The 24178-nt window shown below is 27.6% G+C and overlaps 3 protein-coding genes and 1 long non-coding RNA gene across 8 annotated transcripts; 2 read left to right on the forward strand and 2 right to left on the reverse strand.

The window, feature by feature from the left end:
- Positions 1-5760: 5760 nt before the first annotated feature.
- LOC111034918 lies at positions 5761-7725 on the reverse strand. Of its 2 annotated transcripts, none has more exons than XR_002604596.1 (3): positions 7497-7725; positions 6555-6698; positions 5761-6073 (listed from the first exon to the last, which is right to left on the reverse strand). It is a non-coding gene; the product is annotated as an uncharacterized LOC111034918 (long non-coding RNA). The 2 variants fall into 2 exon arrangements; XR_002604595.1 differs by having other exon boundaries at positions 7324-7725.
- A 154-nt stretch (positions 7726-7879) lies between these two features.
- LOC111034904 lies at positions 7880-9310 on the forward strand. Its single transcript, XM_022316330.1, has 2 exons — positions 7880-8218; positions 8307-9310. The coding sequence occupies exon 2, from the start codon at positions 8439-8441 to the stop codon at positions 9141-9143; it is 705 nt and encodes a 234-aa protein (XP_022172022.1). The 5' UTR covers positions 7880-8218; positions 8307-8438; the 3' UTR covers positions 9144-9310.
- A 1450-nt stretch (positions 9311-10760) lies between these two features.
- On the forward strand, positions 10761-15406 carry LOC111034912 (transmembrane emp24 domain-containing protein bai-like). 2 transcript variants are annotated; one of them, XM_022316343.1, is made up of 6 exons: positions 10761-12581; positions 13149-13269; positions 13347-13352; positions 13532-13602; positions 14055-14181; positions 14258-15406. In XM_022316343.1, the coding sequence occupies exons 1-6, from the start codon at positions 12405-12407 to the stop codon at positions 14377-14379; spliced, it is 624 nt and encodes a 207-aa protein (XP_022172035.1). In that variant the 5' UTR covers positions 10761-12404; the 3' UTR covers positions 14380-15406. The 2 variants fall into 2 exon arrangements, with proteins under 2 accessions (XP_022172035.1, XP_022172042.1); XM_022316350.1 differs by lacking the exon at positions 13347-13352 and having other exon boundaries at positions 11868-12581.
- LOC111034888 (protein RMD5 homolog A) lies at positions 15158-23316 on the reverse strand. 3 transcript variants are annotated; one of them, XM_022316320.1, is made up of 11 exons: positions 23069-23316; positions 22417-22576; positions 21594-21724; positions 21380-21517; positions 21080-21217; positions 19962-20138; positions 19745-19877; positions 19523-19688; positions 16222-16324; positions 15992-16146; positions 15158-15926 (listed from the first exon to the last, which is right to left on the reverse strand). In XM_022316320.1, exons 2-11 carry the CDS (start codon positions 22565-22567, stop codon positions 15863-15865), a joined length of 1356 nt encoding a protein of 451 aa, XP_022172012.1. In that variant the 5' UTR covers positions 22568-22576; positions 23069-23316; the 3' UTR covers positions 15158-15862. The 3 variants fall into 3 exon arrangements, with proteins under 3 accessions (XP_022172012.1, XP_022172004.1, XP_022171994.1); XM_022316312.1 differs by having other exon boundaries at positions 23036-23304; XM_022316302.1 differs by having other exon boundaries at positions 22699-23303.
- Between the last annotated feature and the right edge of the window lie 862 nt (positions 23317-24178).

Here is a 24178-nt window from a genome sequence, read left to right on the forward strand (position 1 = left end):
CACGGTACACGATGCAACAGTGCGGTGCAGTGCGGTGCATACGAGGCGTTTGTACCGCGCGCGCCGCCGCCGTACCAACAAAATTACAACGAGTGTACCGACGATAAAAGGATACGACAACGACGACGGTCGACGCCCGATGGACCGCTAAGCGCTGAATAGGCATCGCATTATTATTACTATTATTATTATTGCGTGGCTGCGGCCTGCGATACATTCGACATTCCAACGCAGTTACTAGTTCCTAACTTCCTAGTGTTCACACTGCCTAATTCCTATGCATATTTCTTTCCATTTCGTGACGCCGACCGGTCGTCGCTCATTGAATAATTATTGTGCAATAATTATCGTTGAGTGCGCTTGGCAGTCGCCTGAAGTGGCGTCATTTCAGTTTTAAATAGGGGGGGGGGGTAAAAGTTTTGACAGTCACATATGGGTAACTTAAACTTTAACTTAAAAAAAACCACTCGCTTCGCTGGCAACCATGTATTATCTACTTACATTTTTATCATTATACCATTCCCAACTCACATATTTAATGATTTTAATACTTTTTACTCTAACAATATGTTATTGCTTGCTGAATGGTTCAAGTTTCGTTAGGTTTTTAACATATTATGCATTGTATGCGATTCTTGAGCGATTTAATCAAACTTAATTTGGCACTTATGTTTTTGGCCACACCACCCATTTTTCTTTCTTAAAGACATTTTTTCATATAAACCAAATTAAGAAAACATTTAATTTTAATACACTAAATTATATTAAACGCAATTGAGAACAATTCACCGTATACGACTGTCACAAAGTGAACTTAAGTCTGAAATCAATGATGGGTAAACAAGACACCCGATCGGTTGTTGTTTTTAAAATTGGTATTAATTCTAGATTTTAGAAATAAAACTACATATGGTTATGATATTATTGTACATATTAAAATATTGAATAATATACTACTTTTCCTTCATAAGACACACACTATACCAGTACACGAGTACACCACTTATTCATGCACGTCACCGCATGCGTCTAAATATAAATATATTCCGATTATTAATTATTAATTACCAATTTACTAATGTGACAATAATTTCTTAGTATACAATATAATATTTTTTTGAAATGTAAAAATAAGTTCGGTATTTCTGTAATAAAATATATAATGGTTAAACAGAATAACAACCGGGCACCGGCCCATCAGGCTGCTTTTAAAATCAGACAGGCAATTGCCCACCTTGCGACTCCCCAAATAACGCCACAGAGTCGACGGTTCTATGTGTAGGTACTCTGAAGCATATTACTCTATGCTCTGAAGACATACATATTATCACTGAATTTAAGACTCAAAAGTTATAGAAGCTAAACATTTTAAATCGATAAAATATGCAAAAGTAGGTTTACGTATTCTTTAAAATCAAATACAAAATCCAACATTAATAATTATCATACGAGCTGTCATAGTTGTATACTAATAGCTAATAAAAAAAATAATTATCATTTATCAATAAATATTAATTCATATTTTCGTCGTCAGTCGGTAAGACTTAGATAGTTATTATCTTCATAAAGATAATATTAGTTAAGTAGGTATCTATCACGGATAATATAGTACCTATCTATCTAGGCACCAGGCATTTACTTCCAGTTTGTACACACTACACCTAATGGCCACACGGCACTACCTAACTAATCGACTTAATTAAGTAGGTAGTTACATTTTTAACATTTTTAACATATTTTACTTGTTAACTTCAGGTCAATTTTTATCCTAACCATTAATTTATAATTTTAATGTTTTATAAAATATTAGATGGATATCATAATTCATAGAAATGTCCAAAAATATACAGGAAATGAATAATTATTGCTTATTGTGATTTGTGATTAATGACTATATTTTCTATTTATATATAGACATAGGCGTAACTAGAGGATTGGATATTCACATGATTTCTCTAGTAGCGATTTTCTTATTTTGTTGCAATTCAAAAACGAATTACTATAGACACTTGCAATTTACACCAAATGTTTATTTCATCAATTCATATACTTGATAAAATTTTCAAAATATTTTGACTCGTTTTAAGCTGTTGACAGAAATTTTCAATTTCCATTTTTTTTCATTTTTTTTTCTATAAATGTCAATAAAATTGTATTGATTGAGTCAAAAAGCATGACAATTTAATACAAGACTATTGATAAATTGTTAGTATAGCAGTTGAAAAATTTTAAAAATACATAGGCACGATTTTTTCTTATAAACATTTAAAGTTCAAATGTTGACAATATTTATAAAATTGAAAATTTTTAAACAAGGTTCCACTTAAGCAGTTTTTTCCGTAACTAAAAAATCTAAGAAATTTATAAATACAGTTATTTTTTACAGACATTTTAAGTTCAAATTTGGACAAAGTTACTTATTAACACAAAGAATAACGTTAATCATTTTGTTGTAATTATCGGTTCCAAAACAGCTTATAATTTTACATAGGTATATTTAATCTTTTTCAGGCATCACTGATAATTTAAGAAAAATATTAATTGAACTTACCAGCTACCATAGTTTATAGTAAGTAATAACAACATAAAATATCCTAGACTGACATACCGTCTCCACTCAGAATCGTTTTTCGTATGGGTACAATGATATGATATCATTGAATTCAAATTTAATACCATCCATTACAGACCTAATTTCTAGACCTAATGTACAGCAGAGCGAAATCCACTTACGTGCTTTTTTTAAAATTAATATCGATAAAAAAATGTTTATTCTGTAAAAAAACTTTAAAATGTAACACGATGTTGCTCCTAAGTTGTTGTTAGTGGAAATATAAAAAAAGTTCACAGTAAATCCACAATATTTTTTTTATGCGCGTCTGAATTTCAAATTTTGACAAAATACGTAATAAACATCACGAACATGTGCAAATTATTTTAAGTTATAGAAATGCTTAAGAAATTTTCTTTTTAACCCTTAGATTTAAAATGTAATACAAGATTCCTAATGCATTTGGATACTTTTATCAAGTACAAATGTCTACCGGAAAGTCAAATTCAATTTTTGTTCAAATTTTTACAACATTTGATATTCAACGATTATCTTATTTTGTCTTTGTTAAAAAGCGAATAACCGAAGGTATTTGAAATGTAGTATGTACACAAAATGTTTGTTTTATCATTTTTTATACTTGAAAATATTTTGAATCGTTTAGAGCTGTTTACGGACATTATCAATATTCAATTTTTAAAATTTTTTTTTAAAATAAATGTCGATAAAACTTTGTTCGATAAGTCAAAAAGCTTGAAAATGTAATACAAGGCTCCTGATATATTGTTAGTTGTTACAATATTAGTTGAAAAATATGAAAAATACATAGGTCCGATTTTGTTTTATAAATATTTTAAGTTAAAATTTTGACAGCATTTATCAAATTGAAAATTTACAAATCATTTTGTAGTTAAATATTTATAAAATTTTAAACTTCTATAGCTAAGGATCAGAAATTTAAAACAAAGTAGCACACAAGTAGTTAATACATGAATACAGTTTTTATCGTTTTTTTCTGATCAAATTTGGAGGAAATTACATTTTATTAAAAAACCAAAAATAATGGTTTAAGTTATTTTGTTATAATTAAAAAATATTATCCATGGATAATTGAAACATTTAGAGTTTATTATTATATTTTATACATACAATGACTTTTAAAGTGTAATGTTTTTGGCAAACTAATTTAACCTACGATAGTACCTACTAAGAACTAAAGCTAAATAGTAAAATAAATAATAATATTCACAATAATATCGTCAAATATATTAAATTAATAAGTAATAGCTTATACATCTTTTAGGGCTTCAGGCTGACAGACCGTAATTTTTTTTTTTTCAATGATTTTATGTTTTAAATTTAACATCATTCATTTGTAATCTATTCAGCAGAGCAACATCCACTTACTCACTTTTCTCCTTAATTTTTTATTTGTTTTTCCCTCCGCTTTTGAAAACTATTGAGAATTGTTTACTTTAAACCTCCCCCCCTCCTTTACTCAAATTACCAACTAGATTCACTTAGATTTACCAGATAAGATGATATTAAAGAAACTCCCGAATCAAAGTATATTTACTGCCCCAAAAGGTGATGGCAGACACAAAAAAAAACCACACACACACACATCATTGTATACCTAATCAATACATTCATTGCTCCACTCGGAGTCTAAAAAATAACTTATATGATGAATTATAAGCAGGGATTGAGTGGCATGCAATTAATTTTATCTTTAGAAAGGAGAGTAGCTCATGAAATGATAAAACTATACTTTTAAAAAGTACAAATTATTGTAGAACCGTTTTCATTTTTCTTTGCTCAAAATCTAAAAATTGTTTTGAGGATATATCTCCCATAATTCCCAGACAGAGTTACTATACTCAATTTTTTTTTAAAACAAGTGAGAAAAGTGAGTATTATTTTCAATTAAGTGAGTAATATTATGGTAAAAGTGAGTATTTGTATAATTTAAGTGAGTTCTTATAATAACAAATATTTTTAAAAAATTCAACAGTTTTAAATACTTTCACTTGTTTTTAAACTGTTTATTATTTCCAAGTTGTAACATAATATTAATAAAAACAATTATTTTCAATAAATTGTACAATAATAGTGCTATGTTCAAATTTTAAAAAGCTTTTAAGCTATTAAGTCCATGGCAAATTCATGTTTCCATGGTAAAGTGGATAGGTATTCATTATGATACTAAGATATTATTTTCATAATTATATATAATATATATTATACATACATATTATACATGAATCATATATTCATACGGTTAGGCTTTTTTTTTAAATAAAAAATATAAATTTAATAAAAATAGTTCCAAAACATAATTTGATTTTAAATTAATATAAATAAACCTATAAAATATACCTACTTTAAAAGAGTATGAGGTCTATTTATTACATTCCTGGAGTAAATTGTTATTTTAAATTATAAAAATGTCATTTAATTTTAAAATAATACAAATAACATATTTACCACAGTTTTTATAATAATAAAAAAAAAGTAGCTTAAAAGTTATTACATAAACATATAGAACAAGGCAAACAAAGGAACAAGATTATACATAAAACAACTACAAGACTCTGATAAGGAAACTCAATAGAAAGTTGAATCACTCACGTCAAAGTTATTATAAAGAAAAAAACAGATAACATTTAAATATTTAAACATAGAAACACAAATTAAAATTATTTTATATAAAGGCTTTTATAGACTTGTATTTAGTATCTAACAATTTGCCACCTTTCTTCTCTAAAAATAAAATGAGTTTAATAATTGTTATAGTTACAATTTTACCATTGAATTTTCAAACATAGATGGAAGGAAATATATAAATACATTAATTCTACGAATTTATGAAATTGAGAAGAAAGTTAATAGGAAAAAATTAGTAATTTTTTTCAATAAACAATTTATGACATAGTAAGGCACCGTAAATGTGAATTTTGATTTATTGTTTAATTTAAATTTGTGTTTTCGTTGTTTATAATTATCTTATACAATTGTTCACCATTATGATTTTAGATGCAAATAACTTTCAAATATCTACCTTTTTTATTTTTTTTTTTTTAAGCTTCGACAACTGAGGCCATTAGCTGTAGATTGTGGTACTGTAGGGTTTTTGGAACTGTAGGGTTGGGACATGTGTGTGTATGTTTGGCAAAATTTCTAGTGGGCACCCATAGGTTTCTGCCATGCCCGGTTGGGGGATGGCGGCCTCTCTCTCCAGACACCGTGACTGCCCGGAGAGAAGTGCCGGCCGTGACCGAGGTTCGAACTGGCGACGGTGCGCGTTGTAACCGACGCGTTATCCGTCCCCCTATCTATCTTTTTTCTCTAACAATGTTTTCTACATATCATATATCTGAACGTTTATCACATTTCTCTATCAAACTTTACATATGTTTTGAACTTAAATCTGTTTAATACTCTTTTCACTTTACTGATTTTCATTGTCAGCATTTTTTTCTGAATATAAATACTTTTGCAACACACATGGTCAAACAATACCTATAAGCAAAAAAAATTAATTAAGACTCGGGGTAACATTTTAGCCAATAATTAACGAAAATCTAACACTATTCTAATATCATTTTTTGTACAAATAATTTAAGATAAGAATATTATCTGTATTACTGGCATTATTGTTTTAAATAATTAATTAATTTAACTTTGATTTTTTTTCAAATTCATGGTTTTTTTTTTTTTTTGTATAGGTAAAGCACAATTAATAATATAAATAATAAATAAATGTACATATATGCAATAAATTAATGTTGCCTTGCTTTAGGAACTGAATCCTTATTAATATCTCGATGATATTTGTAAAATAAAAGTTATTATTTATTTATAGTTTTAAGTTTTAATGTTTGATTTTTATCCATTTGTCAATTATATCAGGTTGATCATTTTAAAAAAAAGGTACCAATTATTTATTTTTTTTTTAAAAAAAAAAAAAAATTTATTTTTTTTTTAAAAAAAATAAAATTACTTATTTTTATTCTGGTAGATATTCTTCAAGCAATAATTCAAGTGTTTTTGATTGAAATGTACAAATATCCATGTTCATTGTAGCTACATTTGAGAAGAAATTGCATATTAAAGGTTGTTTACCAATCAACAACTAGCTCAGCACCTGAATCAAATGATGGCATTTATTTTAATTAAGAATATTAATAACCAATACATCATTGGTAAATGTTATTTAAAATTATACAATAACTAGGGTTCAGAATTTAAAACACGAACAAATACAACAGTAAAAACTAAAAGTGTTAATAAACACACTACTATCAGTTAAATGTGTTCTAATAAATGGATTTTATAAATTAAAAATTTTTTATATACTTATCCAAATATCTCTTAAAAAAAAGAGAGACTACAGAATTTATTTCTGATGATTAGGCTTATAATAGGCACGTGATATACAAATAATTGTAGGTAATTTATATCATTGTTAAATATTGTACCTAATTTATTTTCAATTCATTATAATTTGAGTGAACTGATTACAAGTCTTAAAATGTCTATTAATGGTAGGTAAGCTAATTATCTCATTAATTTATGAATTTTTTCTTGTTTGAAATATTTGTTCTATAATGATAATTTAGAAATTATAATCAATGATTTATGATGCAACAAGACGAGCACATCAAATATCAGATAGCAAAAAGGAATACATTCAATTTTCTTCAGTAACCTTAGTAGGTACTCCACAAATAACACATTATGAAATATGTAAGAAACATTAAGCATTGTACCTATTGGATAGTAAAGATCAATAATTAGTTAGTTCATATGGTACCATTAACAATGTTCAGCCAACACACTTGCTCTCTTACTCAGTTAATTAATTAGGCAAAACTAAAATGTCTAAAATAACAACTAAACATGGATCTGAATTCACAGATCTATAGCTATTGGTACCTACTACCTACTAGTTATAGATCTGTGGCTAAATGTGATCGAAATTGTAGCTCTCTTCCACAATAAATTGGGCAGCCTTGTGACCATCGAAACTTTGCTGCCACTGCAGACAATAGCCAGTAAGGTCTGTATGGACAACTATGGAGGCTGTTTAGCGGCTGTTTTGGTTGTCATAAATGAGTAAACGACAATGCATAAAAGGCCGTATTGGTCAACTACTGTGAACATACGATTCTCGACTTGTCATCGATATTGTGGTAACCACATAGAGTAAGGGTAACCACCGAGCTGGTGGACTGATATCAAGTCTTAGATATCAGTCCACCATGGTAACCTTAAGTCCATAAAATACATCGTGATAATACGTAATTGCAATAATTACAATAATCTGTACTATTTTGTATTATTGTATTTCTGTGAAATAAATAAAAAGTTATACTGTAAATTAACAATTATTTTTTATTGTAGCTTTTAGTGTTGACTGTTAAACGTATTGCCTAGTCCCTCGATATTTGACACGGGATCATGTTGAATACTAATATCGTTTAAAACTAACAAACTTGCAATATTATTTATTGATAGTTCAATTTTTTTACCTTTTGCCGCCTCCAATACATATTTTCTAATGGTACATTTTTTACATAGTGTACGGCACTAGTTACCAACCATTTCTCGAGTCGTCAACTCAGATTATAATTATAATTGCTCTACCCATCGAAAATTATTTGGGTATGCTTTTTACAAGATAAAAAATATTTGATATTGTGTTTTTTGTTGTGTTTCGTCGTATACTAATACAAATTAAATTTTCTTCTAGGATTTCATTGATGTTTTTCAACTTGGACCCTTTGACATATGAACATTCCAGAACAAATTGAAATTGGACTAAAAAATATCATTGAAAAGTTTTTGTTGGTAAATTCAAATATATTGTTAATTTGTTTGTACGATGTCGTATGCAAACGCTTTATCAAAAAATCTGACAAAAACACCCTTTGAGTTTAAAAATCTACCTGATGAGAAAATATTGTTTGTAATAGATTCATATGCATTGTCTAAAATTGACATTGATTTCAGTCCTACTAATATAGATTCAATGTCTAGTGTGGCAATAATTCGAAGAGCATACAGATATTTTGCATTACAGAAGAATCGGTTCCAAAATAACTCTTTTGGTATTTGTCTGTTAACTCCACACTCATTTAATCTAGTTATGGATTTTACATCAAATATTAATGTTGTGATTGAAAAATTATCATCCATATTGAATCAAAATGATAGACCTGAAGAAGTTGCTGCATATGATTTCGGTCCTTTGTTAAAATATATTGGAAAATTAAGGAATCTTCACAAAGATTGTATATTTAGAGTTATCATGACTTATAACAGAGATGACTGTTTACCGATTATTGAACCACTAGACAAAAAGACGTTTAATATTTTCTGTTCACCAACATTTTATTTCGATACCGTTTATGTCTGTGAAAATAATATTGAAACAGATGAGATGGCTCAAACTATTTATGGTAAGTTGGCTCTATTGTGTAGTACTTGGTCTCAAAAAATATGTGTCCAACGTAAACCAATGGCTATTTTAAATGGAATTACATCACTGTTGCCTCATCCCTATACAAGAGAACTTACCACAAAATGATAATTGTTTTATTGTTAAAAATATTTACAGTTAAAACATGTATATTATAAGTAAACCAAGCCTGATTATTGAGTATAAAATGTATTATTTAATTTCTTACATATTTTTTTATCTTTATGTACTTATTATTGTTACCTAATAAAACTGTTGTAAAGATGAGAACTCAATTGGATTTTTAATACTAAAATAAATAAATAAACTTTTAATGTAATATTCAATTTACAGGTTCATGATTATTTAATATTAATATCTGCTTAAAATTTTTTTTTTAAATATTTACTTATTTCAAATTATTTGTGCTAAAATTATAAACAAGCCATAAATAATGTTGTGTTTGATCGCTATGAATGTTCTTTTACTATATACTATAAATCAAATCAAAAAGTTATTGAAATATAAACTTGTATAATGAAATTTTGTTTTAATTTTATTCCGTTTATAATGATTATTAAGCAAAGATGATGTCAAAAGAAATTTAAGGTCAATAAATTCAAAGTTGTCAGTTATAATTCATTTATTTTTGAAACCATGAAAGGATAGCATCAAAAATAGTAGTACTGCTTCAATCTATAGTAACCCATCGCCAATTATTATAGTTAGTTGTTTAAATATGTTTCGGGAACAAAACCCTAATGATATGGCATCTGTCACTGTGTTTAGAATGGTAAGGTTACATGTTTTAAATTATAATTCTGTCAATGGCCATTATGTATTTTAATGACACAAAAAACATTAAAAAATGACCTTAAAATAACCTAAAAAGGCCCAAAAGATATCTTAAAATATTATAATTATTAATTAATACTTCAGTACAAAACTATTTAAATTATAATATCATGAAAACATTTAAAAAAAAACCTAAGTTAAGTTTAGTGGTTTTATGAACACACTATCTTTAAAATTGAAATATTGGATATGTTATTATTTCTGTTACAAATATATAACTACTATCGACCACATCTAGTATAAATGAAAATATATAAAAATATTACACAGATTTCAAAAAAGTACTAAAATTGTCCCTAAAATACAAAAAAATGACTTAAAAATGCTAAAAAATAACCACAAATTTAAAATAAAAACTATAATTGGACTCGTAGATGACCAAATAAAAATTTTTTGTGATTGAAAGCTATATCCTGTAAATCCTAAAATAAAAGTGCAAAATCCTATACCAACTAGTCTTAGTAATGAGTAATGACTTATAAATTTGAGGCTTGAATTGGAAAAAAAGTTAGAAGGAGGATGCAAAAGTGTAAGAAATATGTGCGTTCCTGATTATTTAAATATCTTATTATACCATATAATTAGAAGGGATAAATATTTTCTAAAATTAAGAGGGACCTCCCCTCCCAACTCCAGCATTATACATTATAATACTTATTTAACTAATGGTTTAAGGTTAACAGACTTATAGTCATAACTCATACGTCACAAGTATAACATGTTATAAGTTGCAAGTTTTCTCAATATTCAATTTAAAAATGGCTCTGGCTTTGGCCCATAAGCATTATTTTTATTTAAAGCTACATTTATGGCAGCAAGTAAATTTTTGCAATTTTTCAGTTGATATCAATACATTTAAGTTTGAATCACAATTATTGTATTATTATATTTTTTTGATTTTATTAGAAAATGTATTAATAATTGTGTAGAACTAAAACATTGGTTTACATCATTTTTCTGTCCTTGCACAAATGTGAAATTTCTATTACAATAACAATATAAGTTACAGGCGTTACAGCAGCATCATGATTCATAAATGCGTTTTCATGGTAGCCTCTCGATTCCTAATTTTGATAGTATTTCAATATCCATCGTTTATAGATCAGAGCGGTGTTTTCAAATTTTGGGTAGCTTGGCAGCCGTGAATGGTCAGGTATTGAGAGTTTACCCTGGGTCTCTGTAACACATGGTGTACCACCAAATGGCCTAGGCAAGCAGACTTAGGAGAAATGCTGTATGAGCTGCTCCCCAGGTATTGAACACTGGGTCGAATTCTCAAAAAGGATTGCTCTGCTCCTATTATGTCAGTATAGTGTCTTAATCTCCTAGGCATCATTAGTGCTAATCTCAAGGCATGGTTTTGTGTAGAAGGGCACCTCAGGAATTTGGCCTCGGTTGATTGTAATTTCACCGAGGAGGACTTTGAACTGAACCCATGCAGCAGCCCTCTGACCAGCTCAACAAGCGTTGGCACGGAGAGCTATAAGCATAGAATGGGGGGTCCAAAGCCCTCTAGAATTTCGTGTAGCGCTCCCCTCACCCGTAAATTTTTTTCAGTTACGTTTTTAGAATATATTATGTTGTTCACCAGATACATAATAGAGTATAGCCCCCCTATATAAATTCATTACGATACGCCACTGTGGGCCTAGGTCAGCGAGTCCCGTACACAAAGTGCTCGGATCGGGCTCGTCTGTATCCTCAACCTCAAGACGAAAACAGGCTGGACGGACTGGCAGTAGGTCTAGACTCTGGGGGCAGCTAGACGATTGGGCTGACCGTGCGACGTGCGTACTGCGCTTTGGCCGTCCGCGACTGGCGACGGATCTTATCATGATACTTATTAACTGTGTACTGTGTAGGACTAAAACATTTGGCTTACATCAATTTTTCCGTTCTGGTTTAAATGTGAAATGTCCATGATAGACATTAGACGATGGTATAAGTTATAACAGCTCCATTTTCGTGATAGCCATCGACTTCAAATTTTTTTTTCAGGTCATTCGTTTCGTGGACCGTGATAACCAGATAACACAAAATACGTGTCTATTGTCCTGTGATAGAACGGTTTCATTGGTATTTTATAATTGTTCCCAACTTCAAGGTAGTCATATTTTAATCATTGCCGCTGCGGTAATTCATGTTATCAATATACACGTTATACAAATTTTTTTTTTTTAAATACGATTTTTCGTAATATAATGATAATCACATCTATTCTGTGGTTTAATGTTGTACTTGTATTGAATATTTGATTTGTATTATATGTCCGCAGTGATTTCTTTATGCATGTGTATTTATAAATGACTGATCAGTTTTCAGTGTTTCATACTGGAATTCGATTTCTTGGCTGTAGGTAAAAGTGAGTGCTGAAAGTACTCGGTAAAAAACCAATTTTTCTAGTCGTATAATGAGTGTTTGACAAATCTTTTATTATATAATTAATTATTATTAAAAACTGTTTTGTAAAATTTGTTCTAAAATTGTATTACCTACAAGCTTATTAATACGTATTTCAAAAATTAATTTGTCACCATGAACTTCATATTAAATTTGACGATTTCTTTATCTTTACTCTCAATCGGGAGCTGCATAAGATGGCATATGCAACCCAACAGTAGAAAATGTCTCAGAGAAGAACTCAGGGAAAATATATTGGTCAAGGGTGTGTATGAAGTAACTCCGGTTGACAATCAGCAAGTAGACTATGTTGTAAGTATATTTAATAAATTTAAATAAGCAGCTAGGTACCTTTGATTCGATTTGTTTTACAATTTACATTAGTTATATTATATATTTATATGAACAATTCTCTGTAGCAAACAATTTGTAAAACGCAATTTTAATGTGTAGTTGAAAAAACATTGACTTACTGGATTTAGTTTAATAATTTACCTATAATCATTAAGTACTAAATAATGTTCCTTTCTTTATTTTATCATCATTTTTAAAAATATTTTTTAATAACAATATATATTAGGTATAAAAACATCAATCAGGTAGCTCAATTTACACATTTTTATGTTTAACTAATATTTATTAATCATCACCCTAACAATAGTAGAACTCTTTAAAAAATTTATTTCTTTTGTACCTTCGTACATATATTTATTTATTGATTTATAAGTATCTAAGTTTCAAATTTATCTATTAAACAGTTATAAATCTGTTGTAAGTCTGTAACATAAGTTACATCCTCCTATTTTTTCTGAGATTGACTAACACAAATAAGTATTATTATTTAATGTTTGATAAATAATACATTAATATTATTCATAGGTTAGAGATTCAAAAAATCATATATTGGCACAGAAAGAAGATATAAGTTCTGGAAAGTTTACATTTAGTGTAGAAAATTATGATATATTTGAAATATGTTTTTCTTCAAAAGTTTCAAGTAGTAAGTATGAACAAAAGAAAACATTTAAATCATAGAATATTAAATTAATTAAAATAATTTTGTTTATAATTTTTTAGATGAATGTGAGTTAAAATTGTAATTCAATTGATGAATATATATTTTGGATATTTTATTATAGTTCATACAAGAATTTACACAATACATTTCATGCTGTATAAATATGTAGTTTCTTAAAAAATGCAATAATTTTATTTCATCACACAAATTGTAGACTCCTAATAGTTAGTCCTATAATTTACAGATCATCAAGGTGCTGTACAAGAAGTTTTTGTGGATATAAAAACAGGAGTAGAAGCTAAAAGCTACGAAGGGGCAAGTTTTTTGTTATATAACATAATTAGCTGTATTACCTGACTCCATCCGAGTTATAATTAATATATTTATTTATCGTTTAAATTTTTGGGATGAAAATGTCTTTTCCTTTAACTTGTCAGAATTGTTGCCCCTATGTCACTTAAGTGTGAATTTTTGACTATCTTATACCATTGCATAATTTTATCCAATCATAATTACTTTTTTATATCCTCTAACCAGTTGCAATCATATATTATGTTGATTCAGCTTTAGATTTAAAAAGGGGAAAATGTTTAAAAAAAACTTTTTAATTACTATTTAATACTTTTGTGTAACTTTATAAAATTGCTTATCCTTTAAAAAATTATCCACCTAATTTTAGGTATGACATAGGTTTTTTTAGAAACAATTTCTTAACTATTTTTTCTAGTATGTATACGATTGTCTTTATTAATTAACTCTGATAATAGATTGCTGAATCTTTTAAATTGAAACCCCTTGAGATGGATCTAAAGCGTTTGGAAGACTTTTCAGAAGCCATTGTACTAGAATTCAAGGATATGAAAATGCGTGCTGACGAAATGCGTAATACAAATGGTATTTAGTTATTATTATTAATACATATGATAATATGAGATATGCATTTTTAAATTCATAATTTTATTTATTTCAGAATCTACAAACAAGAGAGTCCTCTATTTTAGTTTGTTTAGTATGATTTGTTTAATTATGTTAGCAACTTGGCAAGTCTTTTATTTAAGGCGTTACTTCAAAGCAAAAAAATTAATCGAATAAGATTCAAAGACATCAGAAGAATAAAAAATAATAATACATTTTACTGTCATAATGTTTACACATGAATGCCAATTTTGAATACATTTATCATGTAATTCATTAAAAGTAGTTGTATCACATATTGTAAATACAAATTTCAGCATTTTGAATCCATTCATAGTTCTGTCCAAATCTCATTAGAACCAATCAATTTTAGTTTAATATTGACATTTGTAATGTTATTGAAAAAATATTATACCAATAGTAATTTATGAAATTATCGATTGGTGTAAGTCAAATAACTAATAATTCTAGGTATGGACTAATACCAAAATTGGATATAACTATGGAATGGACCTGACTCTACCAAAGTATAATGTGATGAGATAAAACCTAACTATTGAAGCATCATCACATTGTTATTTCTAGTCTTTATCTATAATATTGAAATAAATTGACTGTTTTTAATGTAATCATTTAAATTATTATTATGTTAATAAAATATTTTCAATTATATTCATTATTATTATAATAAAATATTTCTTGATACATATATTTTGTTAACAAACTTGTACTACTGTGGTGTAAAAATAAAATGAAAAAAAAAAAAAATGTTTTCAATGAATTATCAGACAATTATCAGATTAAATTTATAAAAATAGTATTTGATTGAATTCCAAGATTCCAGAAATATGATTTTATATTAATTTTCACCCTCATAGTGTGGTTTATAAATTAATGATAGACTATTAGTTACTTATGCAACATAAAACATACAAAATAAATAATAACTAAACAATAAAAATAATTCACTTATTATAATATTATTGTAATACAACGATGGTTGAATTTTAAACACGTTAAGAAATTTCCAACAAATATTATAAAATGACTTTTAACACGCTGAGTGCCAAGGTCAATAATTGACTGTGTCGACAAACTGATTATGCATCTTTACGCCTTTATATTTTACTTGAGTACAAGGCAACGCTTCTATATACATTTGTAGTTATTCATTGGTTTTTTTTAGAGCTACTCGGAAGTCAGACGTCAGCACATTTGATAACCAATATGACACTGCTATACAGGCAACGCATGTCAATTACTACGAGGCACTCAACGTGTTAATTAAAATATATTTTTATAGGAACAAAAATATTCTTTTTAGGGATATTATAATTAAAGAATTGTTCGCACTTGTAATAATTTTACAGTATAAAGAGATATGAAATGAACTTAATTATCTTTATGCGCACATAGTATAAGTATAAAATTATCAGAAAGTTGTCGTCTACTTATTTTTATGAAAAATGATTATACAGGTTATACAGTTGTCCAGCTAAACTTTTCAATGATATCTAATGCTATTTTTTTGTAGAATAATAATCAAAATGAAATAATTATTAAGTTTAAAAGTATATCCTTAAGTTTTAATCGATACATTTTGCTTATAACGATAATAATAAGTTTACAATTTTATTCAAAAGATTGGTGGTTAATATGCCTAAAAACATATGTGTTTTGCTTCTGATGAACTTTGTTCCATTGGGCAATATGGGCACTTTAATCTAAAAACAACAATTGAAATAATCATTGCATATACTATGCTTATGTTTTAAGAAATTTATCTTACTTAGTTGAGGTTCCTAATTTCTGTAAAGCATCTTTGGATATAATATGGCCACAAATAAGTCTCATAGGAGGATTGGTATCTGAACTTTGTTGTCTGAGAATAGGACATGCAAACATTGAATGATATCTATGCTCCGAGTCTAAATCAATTTCAATCTAAACACCAAAGCATATATTTATTAGTATCTACATCAACAAAATAACTTATTCAGTATAAATAAATTTACTTACAGGCAACTCGTCTTTTCCTTTCCAAATATCATTTACTTTCCGCTGTGTCATTACATGCTTGATATTTAAAAGTGCAGGGAGAGCTGCACAACCAGCATTAACACTTAAAAATTAAAATAATTATTACCAATATTACCTAGTAATTATATTTTAACATATTTTAATAATCTATATATTATTAATACCCAAGAATTTTTTTGTCCTACTGATTACTCTGCCTAAATACATTTATATCATTGAAAAGGTACAGTCGATTACATGAGCTCAAAAAAAAAAAAAATGTGTACCTATGTTTGTTCCCCCCTTAAGGCATATACAATTTGAGGTGAGAAATTCAACAGTAGCGCCATTTGTCAAGAAAATAAAAATTAGTTTAAAAAATATTCTTAGGTCAGGTCAAATATATTTCATAAAAGAAAATAACAGTTAGTTATTATTTGTTATTCAAATGTACATCAAAAAGCAACTTAAAATATTCAAACATTTTAATTACAAAATAACTGTTTTTCCAATGTAAAACATTCATATAAGTAAGTATAACGAGAAGAAGCACAAACGCCAAACTGTCAGGAAATGTTTCTTAATGTTTTTTTCTTTTTATCAATGGAACCTTTTTTAATTTCCACTTTTATCATGGAACTCCTGTTTTGTTTCAATAATATTAATGCAATCTACTCTAAAAAGATTCTTCTCAACAAAAATAACAATTATTTCAAATAACTATAATATTTATTTAATTCAAAAAATATTTTCAAAGTGTACCAAAAGTTCTTAAAATAACAGACAACCCAAACTTTGAAATTTGAATGAGATAAATGGTATTGCATTTCATTATTACGGATAAACTTAATATTAGGATGAAAGTTAAATTCTGAAGTCAGGTTCGGCATCAAGTCTGTTTCATCAATCTGACCTATTCCATTTTTGTCAATACATAAGCAGAGAACCCTGTTTCACGATTACATCATAATCAATATTATCGATCACAAACTTTAACTTGCTGGAGTTCAAAAGTAAATGGCACATGATAAATATAAAAATAAATTTTAATTACAAAATAAGTTACTAATTTTAATTTTATATTCTGTAAGGCCCGGCTGAGGCCAAGTCAGTTTTGCCTACGATGAGAGGTGAGCAATTTTCTTGAATGTTTTAAAATTAGCACTTAAGTTTCATGGAACCTCGAGCTTCTGCGGAACACAGTATAAGAGATACTGTTATAGATAGACTGTTGTATTAATTTTACAATTAAAATGATTTTTTAGCATCAAATTTTGACCAATGGACAATACTAGTTGCACCTCTAGAACAAGAATGCCACAACTCAAAGTTTGTTAATTTTGAGTTATGGTTACTTTTGAATACTAAAACAATAGATCTATTCAATGCAAAACCGCCACATTTAATATCGTTTTTTATTTAACCACCAAAAAGATGAGTCAATATTGAATTATATCATTTGTAGCTCATTTTCACAAGTAAGAGACCCATAATATATACTTTATGACAGTATACATATTTTAATTTATCCAATTAATCTCTCAAGTCAAAATTCAAGACAATTGAAATCTGTAGCGGTTTTGCACTAACTAAAAACTATATAACATTTACATAAATACATACATTTCACTATTGGTTCTCTCTGATCCACACCGCAACACGCCAAATTTAAGTTTAGCAGAACTAATTCTGTGTTATTACTTTTAATATTAATATGAATTCACATACTATCAAACTTTAAGTTAAGAACATTACCTCCAAGTTAGCTATTGTATGATCTTTTAATTTTAATGTCAGTTATGAGCATGTTAATTATTACAATTTAATAATGCTTATAAATTGCATAAAAATTAAAATATCGTAAAAAAGCCAATGTAAAGACACATGTAATGTTCTTATCTTAAAGTTAGATAATAGGTGAAGAATATTAAATACCCAAATATTAAATACAAAGTTGATTCAGCATAACATAAATTTGCTATGTTGCGAGTGGGTCAGAGAAGAAACAAATAATGTGCTGCTGATATCCTCTTAATAACAGAAGTTCTCATACTTATTAATTTACCTAGTTGTTTTATAAAATAGTGAACTCAAACATGTAGCCATCAAGAAACATTTTTTTTCTCAAATATTTTGAAAAATAAGTAAATAATTATTTAAGAAAAAATTAATAAGTGTAACTCTTGTAATACAATATTAAATACAGTTATTTTATAATAATTATAATCAATAGAAGAAATAAATGTTGTCTCCTTTATTTTGTTTATTTGAATTTAGTTTAGCCCTTCAACATTTGACGTATTAATATGTATTATATAGCACATAGGTAATTTGAATTTGTGACCACTGCCATAAGCTACCAATAATTAACTCATAAATAACAGAGTACTAGATTACTACATATGTATAAATAATGATTATACAAGTATTTTTGCAGTTTTTTGAACGAGTCAAATGTTTGAAGTTTTAAGTATCAGAATCTAAGGTTCTTGATTTCCATATATTCAATTTATAAAAAATGATTTCATCTAAGAATCAAATATAAAACAATATCATAAGCTTAAAAATGCAATGTATAGGGTCAATAACCAAATTTAATATTTTAGATACTTAAATAAATTGATAATGATTAATCATAATTTAACTCATTCATTCATAATCAAAAAACATTCAACATAATAAGATTTAATTTATAAATTCAGTAATTGCTTTTAATTAAAAAATGGAAGAAGTAATATTTTAATAAAACACAACTTAATCAATGCAAATTATTTCTAAAGAGTATTGTAAATTTAAATTTAATCACTACCTTAGTAAAATCTTAATTATTTCAATAATTATAACATTTTTGGTTATCAAACACATAACATTCTAAATATTTTTATTATTTAAACTCGATAACCAAATAGATGCAATTCATACTGAATAACAATAGTTAAAATAGTAGAATTATACTGTCTCATACAGGACAATAAGAGTAATCTCAGGTGCCAACTGATTTTGTCATGCTACACTTCTGTTTTCACTGTCAACTTTTGTTTCCAGCGAACGGCTGATAACGATAAGTTAATTGTGTTTATGTTTGTAAAATGAAAGCTAGGCAGGTGTTAAAATAATAAAGTGACATCCTCAAGCAGACCCTGCACATGTTGGCCATACCAATTGCTTCTACAATGTGCAGTAGCCTTTCTGAGGTTACTCTTATATGGTACAGAGTATAACATATCATTTGGACGTCTGGCTACAATTTCTAATTATTGTTATAGATTATAAGCTTATTTAATATAAATATCTATAGTACCTGACATTCAGTAAGCTATCAAAACTTAATCCAAGTAAAGTACAAGCATCCCTCGTAAATAATTCAATAACTTCGTCCCACATATTTTCTTGAACCATATCAGAGTATGGTGATTTATTGATTCCTTGTGGGATAAACAATAGCATACCCATCATAGTTTGAATTTCTATTGAAAAAAAAATTAATACATTTTTTCTTGTAAAATAAATTAAGTTTAAAAACCTTTTTCATATCTGTCAACAAATTGACTAAAATTAGCTCGGGCATATGCAACAGCTTCAGTTTGATGTTCAACACCCTTTTGAATAATTGATAAAAACGCAAGTTGATGAAGCTTAAACTCTAGAGCAGAACTCTATAACAATAAAACCAAGTATATTAAAATTAAATTACTACTACCTTGTTCACAGTTTAATTATTATTTTATTTCTTTACAAACCTTATAAAATTGTTGCAATATTTTCTTCGCTAATTCCATTCTCTTGATTTTTTTTGTCTTAGGCCTTGGTTTCATTATGCCACCAGAAAATTTGGTTCTTTTTGCATGATATGGAATACGAATAGGCAAATTTGAAGCCGATGAAATCCTTTTAACCAGTGGGTATGGAGGATACATCTAAAACAAAATGAAAAATAATTGTTTATATTATTATACTTATCAATATTAAATTATAACATTGTAGAAGAGTTTAAGATACAGGTTATTCTGTTGTAGTTTGGTATCAATCAGTGGAGTGTAGTGGTTAAAGCTTGGTAAGCGCAAAGAAAAACCAATTACACATTTTGTAAATTATAATTTAAAAAGAAAACATAAACTAACAACTCAGAATAAAAATTATTAAAAATTATTTAACTTTAATCCTATAGATGTCAAACAGGAAATATTATGTGATGGAATAACTTAATTATATTGCGTAATTGTATCTTTAAAAAACAATGGTTATCAGAAAATCCATTTCTATAAGCATTTATAATTGCTTAATGCAGAGCTTCCAGAGCCCCAACTGCTATGTAAAAACAAACAATGCCTTTCAGTCTACTGTAATGATATGAGCCAGGTAATCAAAAATCACGAGGATTTCTGTTAGCCTAACTATGTACCTAACTATACCGAATTAGCAACCATTTTTTTTTTATGTTTTTGTATAATATTAGAGTTAATTCACCCATTACAAAAATGATGGATAATTATATTTATGAGGATACAACTGATGTCATACCCTCGAAAATATTATCCACTTTAACTGTTGTAATAGGTGATTTAACTCCAAGATTACTCAAAAATCATAACAAATTATTTTAGGTGAGTGTTTTATTTCTCTTACACATTGGTCTGAAAAAAAATATTGTGCCACATCCTCCAAATTTCTTAAAAATATTTTGATCTATTACCTAAATAGTGTTAGCAAATTGAATTTAATACAATAACTATCACAATTTACAATTAATGCATATTAATATATTAAATTTATGACACTCATTTTGACAAGCCTAAGTTATGTATTTAAATCAATATTTAATTAATAATACATTTATTTGATTTCATTGTATATTTACCTGAGTATCTAACACTGCACGATTTTCTTTTGCCCATTCTAAAGCTGGGTAAATATTTTTTTTGATTAATGACTCTTTAATGTGTTTCAACTTGGCAAATGGTTCTCTAATGCTAGGTTCAATAACAATTCCAGATTCCTAGAAAAATGTGTTATTAGTTAATATTAAACGAGAAGTTTAACTTTTTTGTGAAATAAAGAATATATTTCTTTAATTCACAAAAAAGATGTTAACTAAGTTAACCGTTTAAAAGTAACTTACCCAACTAGAAATAAATATACATATTTTTAATTAACTAACCATTACAAGTTCATCAGCAATATCCAAGTTGCCTTGTCTATAAAAATGTTGACAAATAATATAGTTAAGAAATGTAACATTTTTTGGATCATTAAAAATATCCTCTTTACAAGTTGCATCAAAATCTGATACAAAATTCTGTAAATAAAATAAACATACAAATATTTACACAATTAGTTAAATTATAAATAATCTAAATTCAATTGAATCATACTCTGTCAATTGCTTTTCCCACTTTTGATACAGTACTATGTAGTTCTCGGTGTTCAATAGCTAATTGTTGTGTTTTTTCTTTTGATTTATAAATCAAATTTGATACATCATTAATTGATGACTCTTTATTTTCTGAAAAAGAAATAAGATTAAAAATACATTATAACTACATTTTACTAAGCAGATAATAAGGTTTGTTAAACACAATGATAAGTTTGTCTATATTTTTCTTTTCAACGCAATTATTTAAGATTTATTTTTTATTTAATTTGTCTACTTGATAATACTATTTGATGATATTTTTACTTTTGAAATTATATTTAAATATTAATTTGTTGGTTATACTAAATAACTTTAAATTTTAAAATGATAAATCAGTATTCAACAACTTTTTTTAAGCATAGAACTTTTATGGAATAATTATATTATATTTAATTTAGTTACAAATACAATATAATGATTATGTAAAATGTTCATACTTGCTTAGTACAAAACCAAGTATTATTAATACATTAGGTACTTATAAATAATTATCTATTGTGTCGATAAATAGATAATTATACGGAACAAGAATATTTAATTTAAAAAATAAGTAACTCATTAAAATAAAATTGTTTTGATACGAGAAGAAAATATGATTATAATATACAGAATATTTGCATATTATATTGAATGCATATTGAATTTTATGTTAATTAAAATAAGTCTAAACATTTTGATAATTGATTAGTTTAAATATATAAAAATGTGTCTATCAATTGTAGGTAAACATTACACTGTATCTGATATTTATTGTGAAAAACTAATGATGGTTAAAATCTTACCGTCTTTAATAGCATTTGTTCGCCAATCATTTTGTATTACTTCCAGACTATCAATCAATTGCTGCAATACAACATTATAGCTTTTACTCATATCTTTAAACCGTGATATTACTTTGTCGACCTCACGATCAACGGCTAAGCACGCATCCATTTCTAGAACCTTTAAAAATGAATTCAGTTAATATAGAGAGATAATAAAATCAAGGAAAATATCGGTTTTTAGTAGGTGAACATTTATTTCGTCAATTTGGATATAAAAACGATACAACTACGAATAGATACCTTGATGATTCTGAATATCTATCCAAATATGAAAACTGTTTTAACGGTAATATACACTTTTGCAAGGCGAGGAAATCATCTGCTGAAGAGTTAATAGTTTAAATGCGAAAATTTTCGTTAGCAATTATGTTACGAAATATTTTATGATTGCATTCACAATGTTTGACGCGGAATAAAACGCACATACATGGAGATCTCCAGTGAAATATTCAAACGCTTTCCTTTCTTCTATTCGGATTACGCTAATACGGCGTTAAAAAAATAATATTATCCGTCCGACGTTTGGAATAAATAACAATGCAATAAAACTGTACAATTATACTATCTATCTAATTACTTATAATTATAAGCACATTAAATCAGCGATTACAGCAATAATTGGCAGACGACAAACCCTCCGGCGCCCGTCCAGCGGAACAAAATATTATTATGCTCGTTATGGTTTTCAATGTTTTCATCAATATTTCCATGGCTTCGTGGACAAGCAGGCCAACGACGGGGTACGAATCATGATAATAAAATAATGCAGTATATTATGGTCGTACACAATATCCTACATTGACGCTGTAATCAACAACAGCAAAGTGCGAAGTGCCAATGCCATTGTTATTAGTTCGACGATGTTATCAGCTATGGTTGAAGGTGTGTGGCGCGCACAGATAAAAATAATAATAATAATAATGATAATTTGATATTTTCTGTGGTGGCGCTCGTAAATGCGTAAATTCTGGTATACCTATTTAATCTATGGTAATACCATACATAACTAGTATATACAGAGTGCTCAAAAATATTTCTCTCGACAGGTATAGGTTGGTCGTCGAGATTCGACTATTCGAGTGGAGGAGACGTAGTTGGAAATATAATACCTACGTAATACCTATTGTAATACATATTTATAATACCTAATTATAATGTGTAAATAATATTATTTAAGTATATTATTGATATTAATATTATAATATCATTATGAATCATGTAGATCCTTGGAGGTACATTAGTAGTATCTACCACAGTGACAATTATTAATTTATTATATTATACTATTTTTATTTTTTATTTTATCGGAAATATTTGGATGAAATACCTGAAAAAGTACTTGTATAAATTATAAACGATTTATCTATGTAAGCGTTACTTGCGATGGAGATAGAGAGTTGTACACGAAAACAAAGTAATTGTAACAGTCTTAAAAGTGGAATTGTGTACATACACTATACTAATGCCACAGACTATAATATATTAATATAACATATGACAATATACTTTTATACTTTCGATTAGTGTGTGCTAATACTATATTATACTATAATAATATAGTTTTATTATAAATGTGGTATTTACATTTTACACAATGGGTACTCGCAGTGGCGGTGTGAACTATTTTAATTTATGAGGCAAGTATAAATGCTCGACCACCACCATCTAAATTTTTTCACACAGGCCCGTGGGGGCTTCGCCCCCACACCCCCAAATTCAC

This window comes from Myzus persicae, unplaced genomic scaffold (genome assembly GCF_001856785.1).
Source record: "Myzus persicae strain clone G006 unplaced genomic scaffold, MPER_G0061.0, whole genome shotgun sequence".
Taxonomy (NCBI): Eukaryota; Metazoa; Arthropoda; class Insecta; order Hemiptera; family Aphididae; genus Myzus; species Myzus persicae.

Excerpts from the sequence above, each read along its gene's own strand:
- LOC111034912 (XM_022316343.1), top strand. The coding sequence starts at position 12,405 with ATGAACTTCATATTAAATTTGACGATTTCTTTATCTTTACTCTCAATC. Across the intron at positions 13,603-14,054 it reads AAGCTAAAAGCTACGAAGGG|ATTGCTGAATCTTTTAAATT; the intron begins GCAAGTTTTTTG and ends CTCTGATAATAG. Across the intron at positions 14,182-14,257 it reads CGAAATGCGTAATACAAATG|AATCTACAAACAAGAGAGTC; the intron begins GTATTTAGTTAT and ends TATTTATTTCAG.
- LOC111034904 (XM_022316330.1), top strand. The coding sequence starts at position 8,439 with ATGTCGTATGCAAACGCTTTATCAAAAAATCTGACAAAAACACCCTTT.
- LOC111034888 (XM_022316320.1), bottom strand. The coding sequence starts at position 22,567 with ATGGATGCGTGCTTAGCCGTTGATCGTGAGGTCGACAAAGTAATATCA. Across the intron at positions 21,518-21,593 it reads TGGGAAAAGCAATTGACAGA|AATTTTGTATCAGATTTTGA; the intron begins GTATGATTCAAT and ends TTTTATTTACAG. Across the intron at positions 15,927-15,991 it reads AAATTAGGAACCTCAACTAA|ATTAAAGTGCCCATATTGCC; the intron begins GTAAGATAAATT and ends TGTTGTTTTTAG.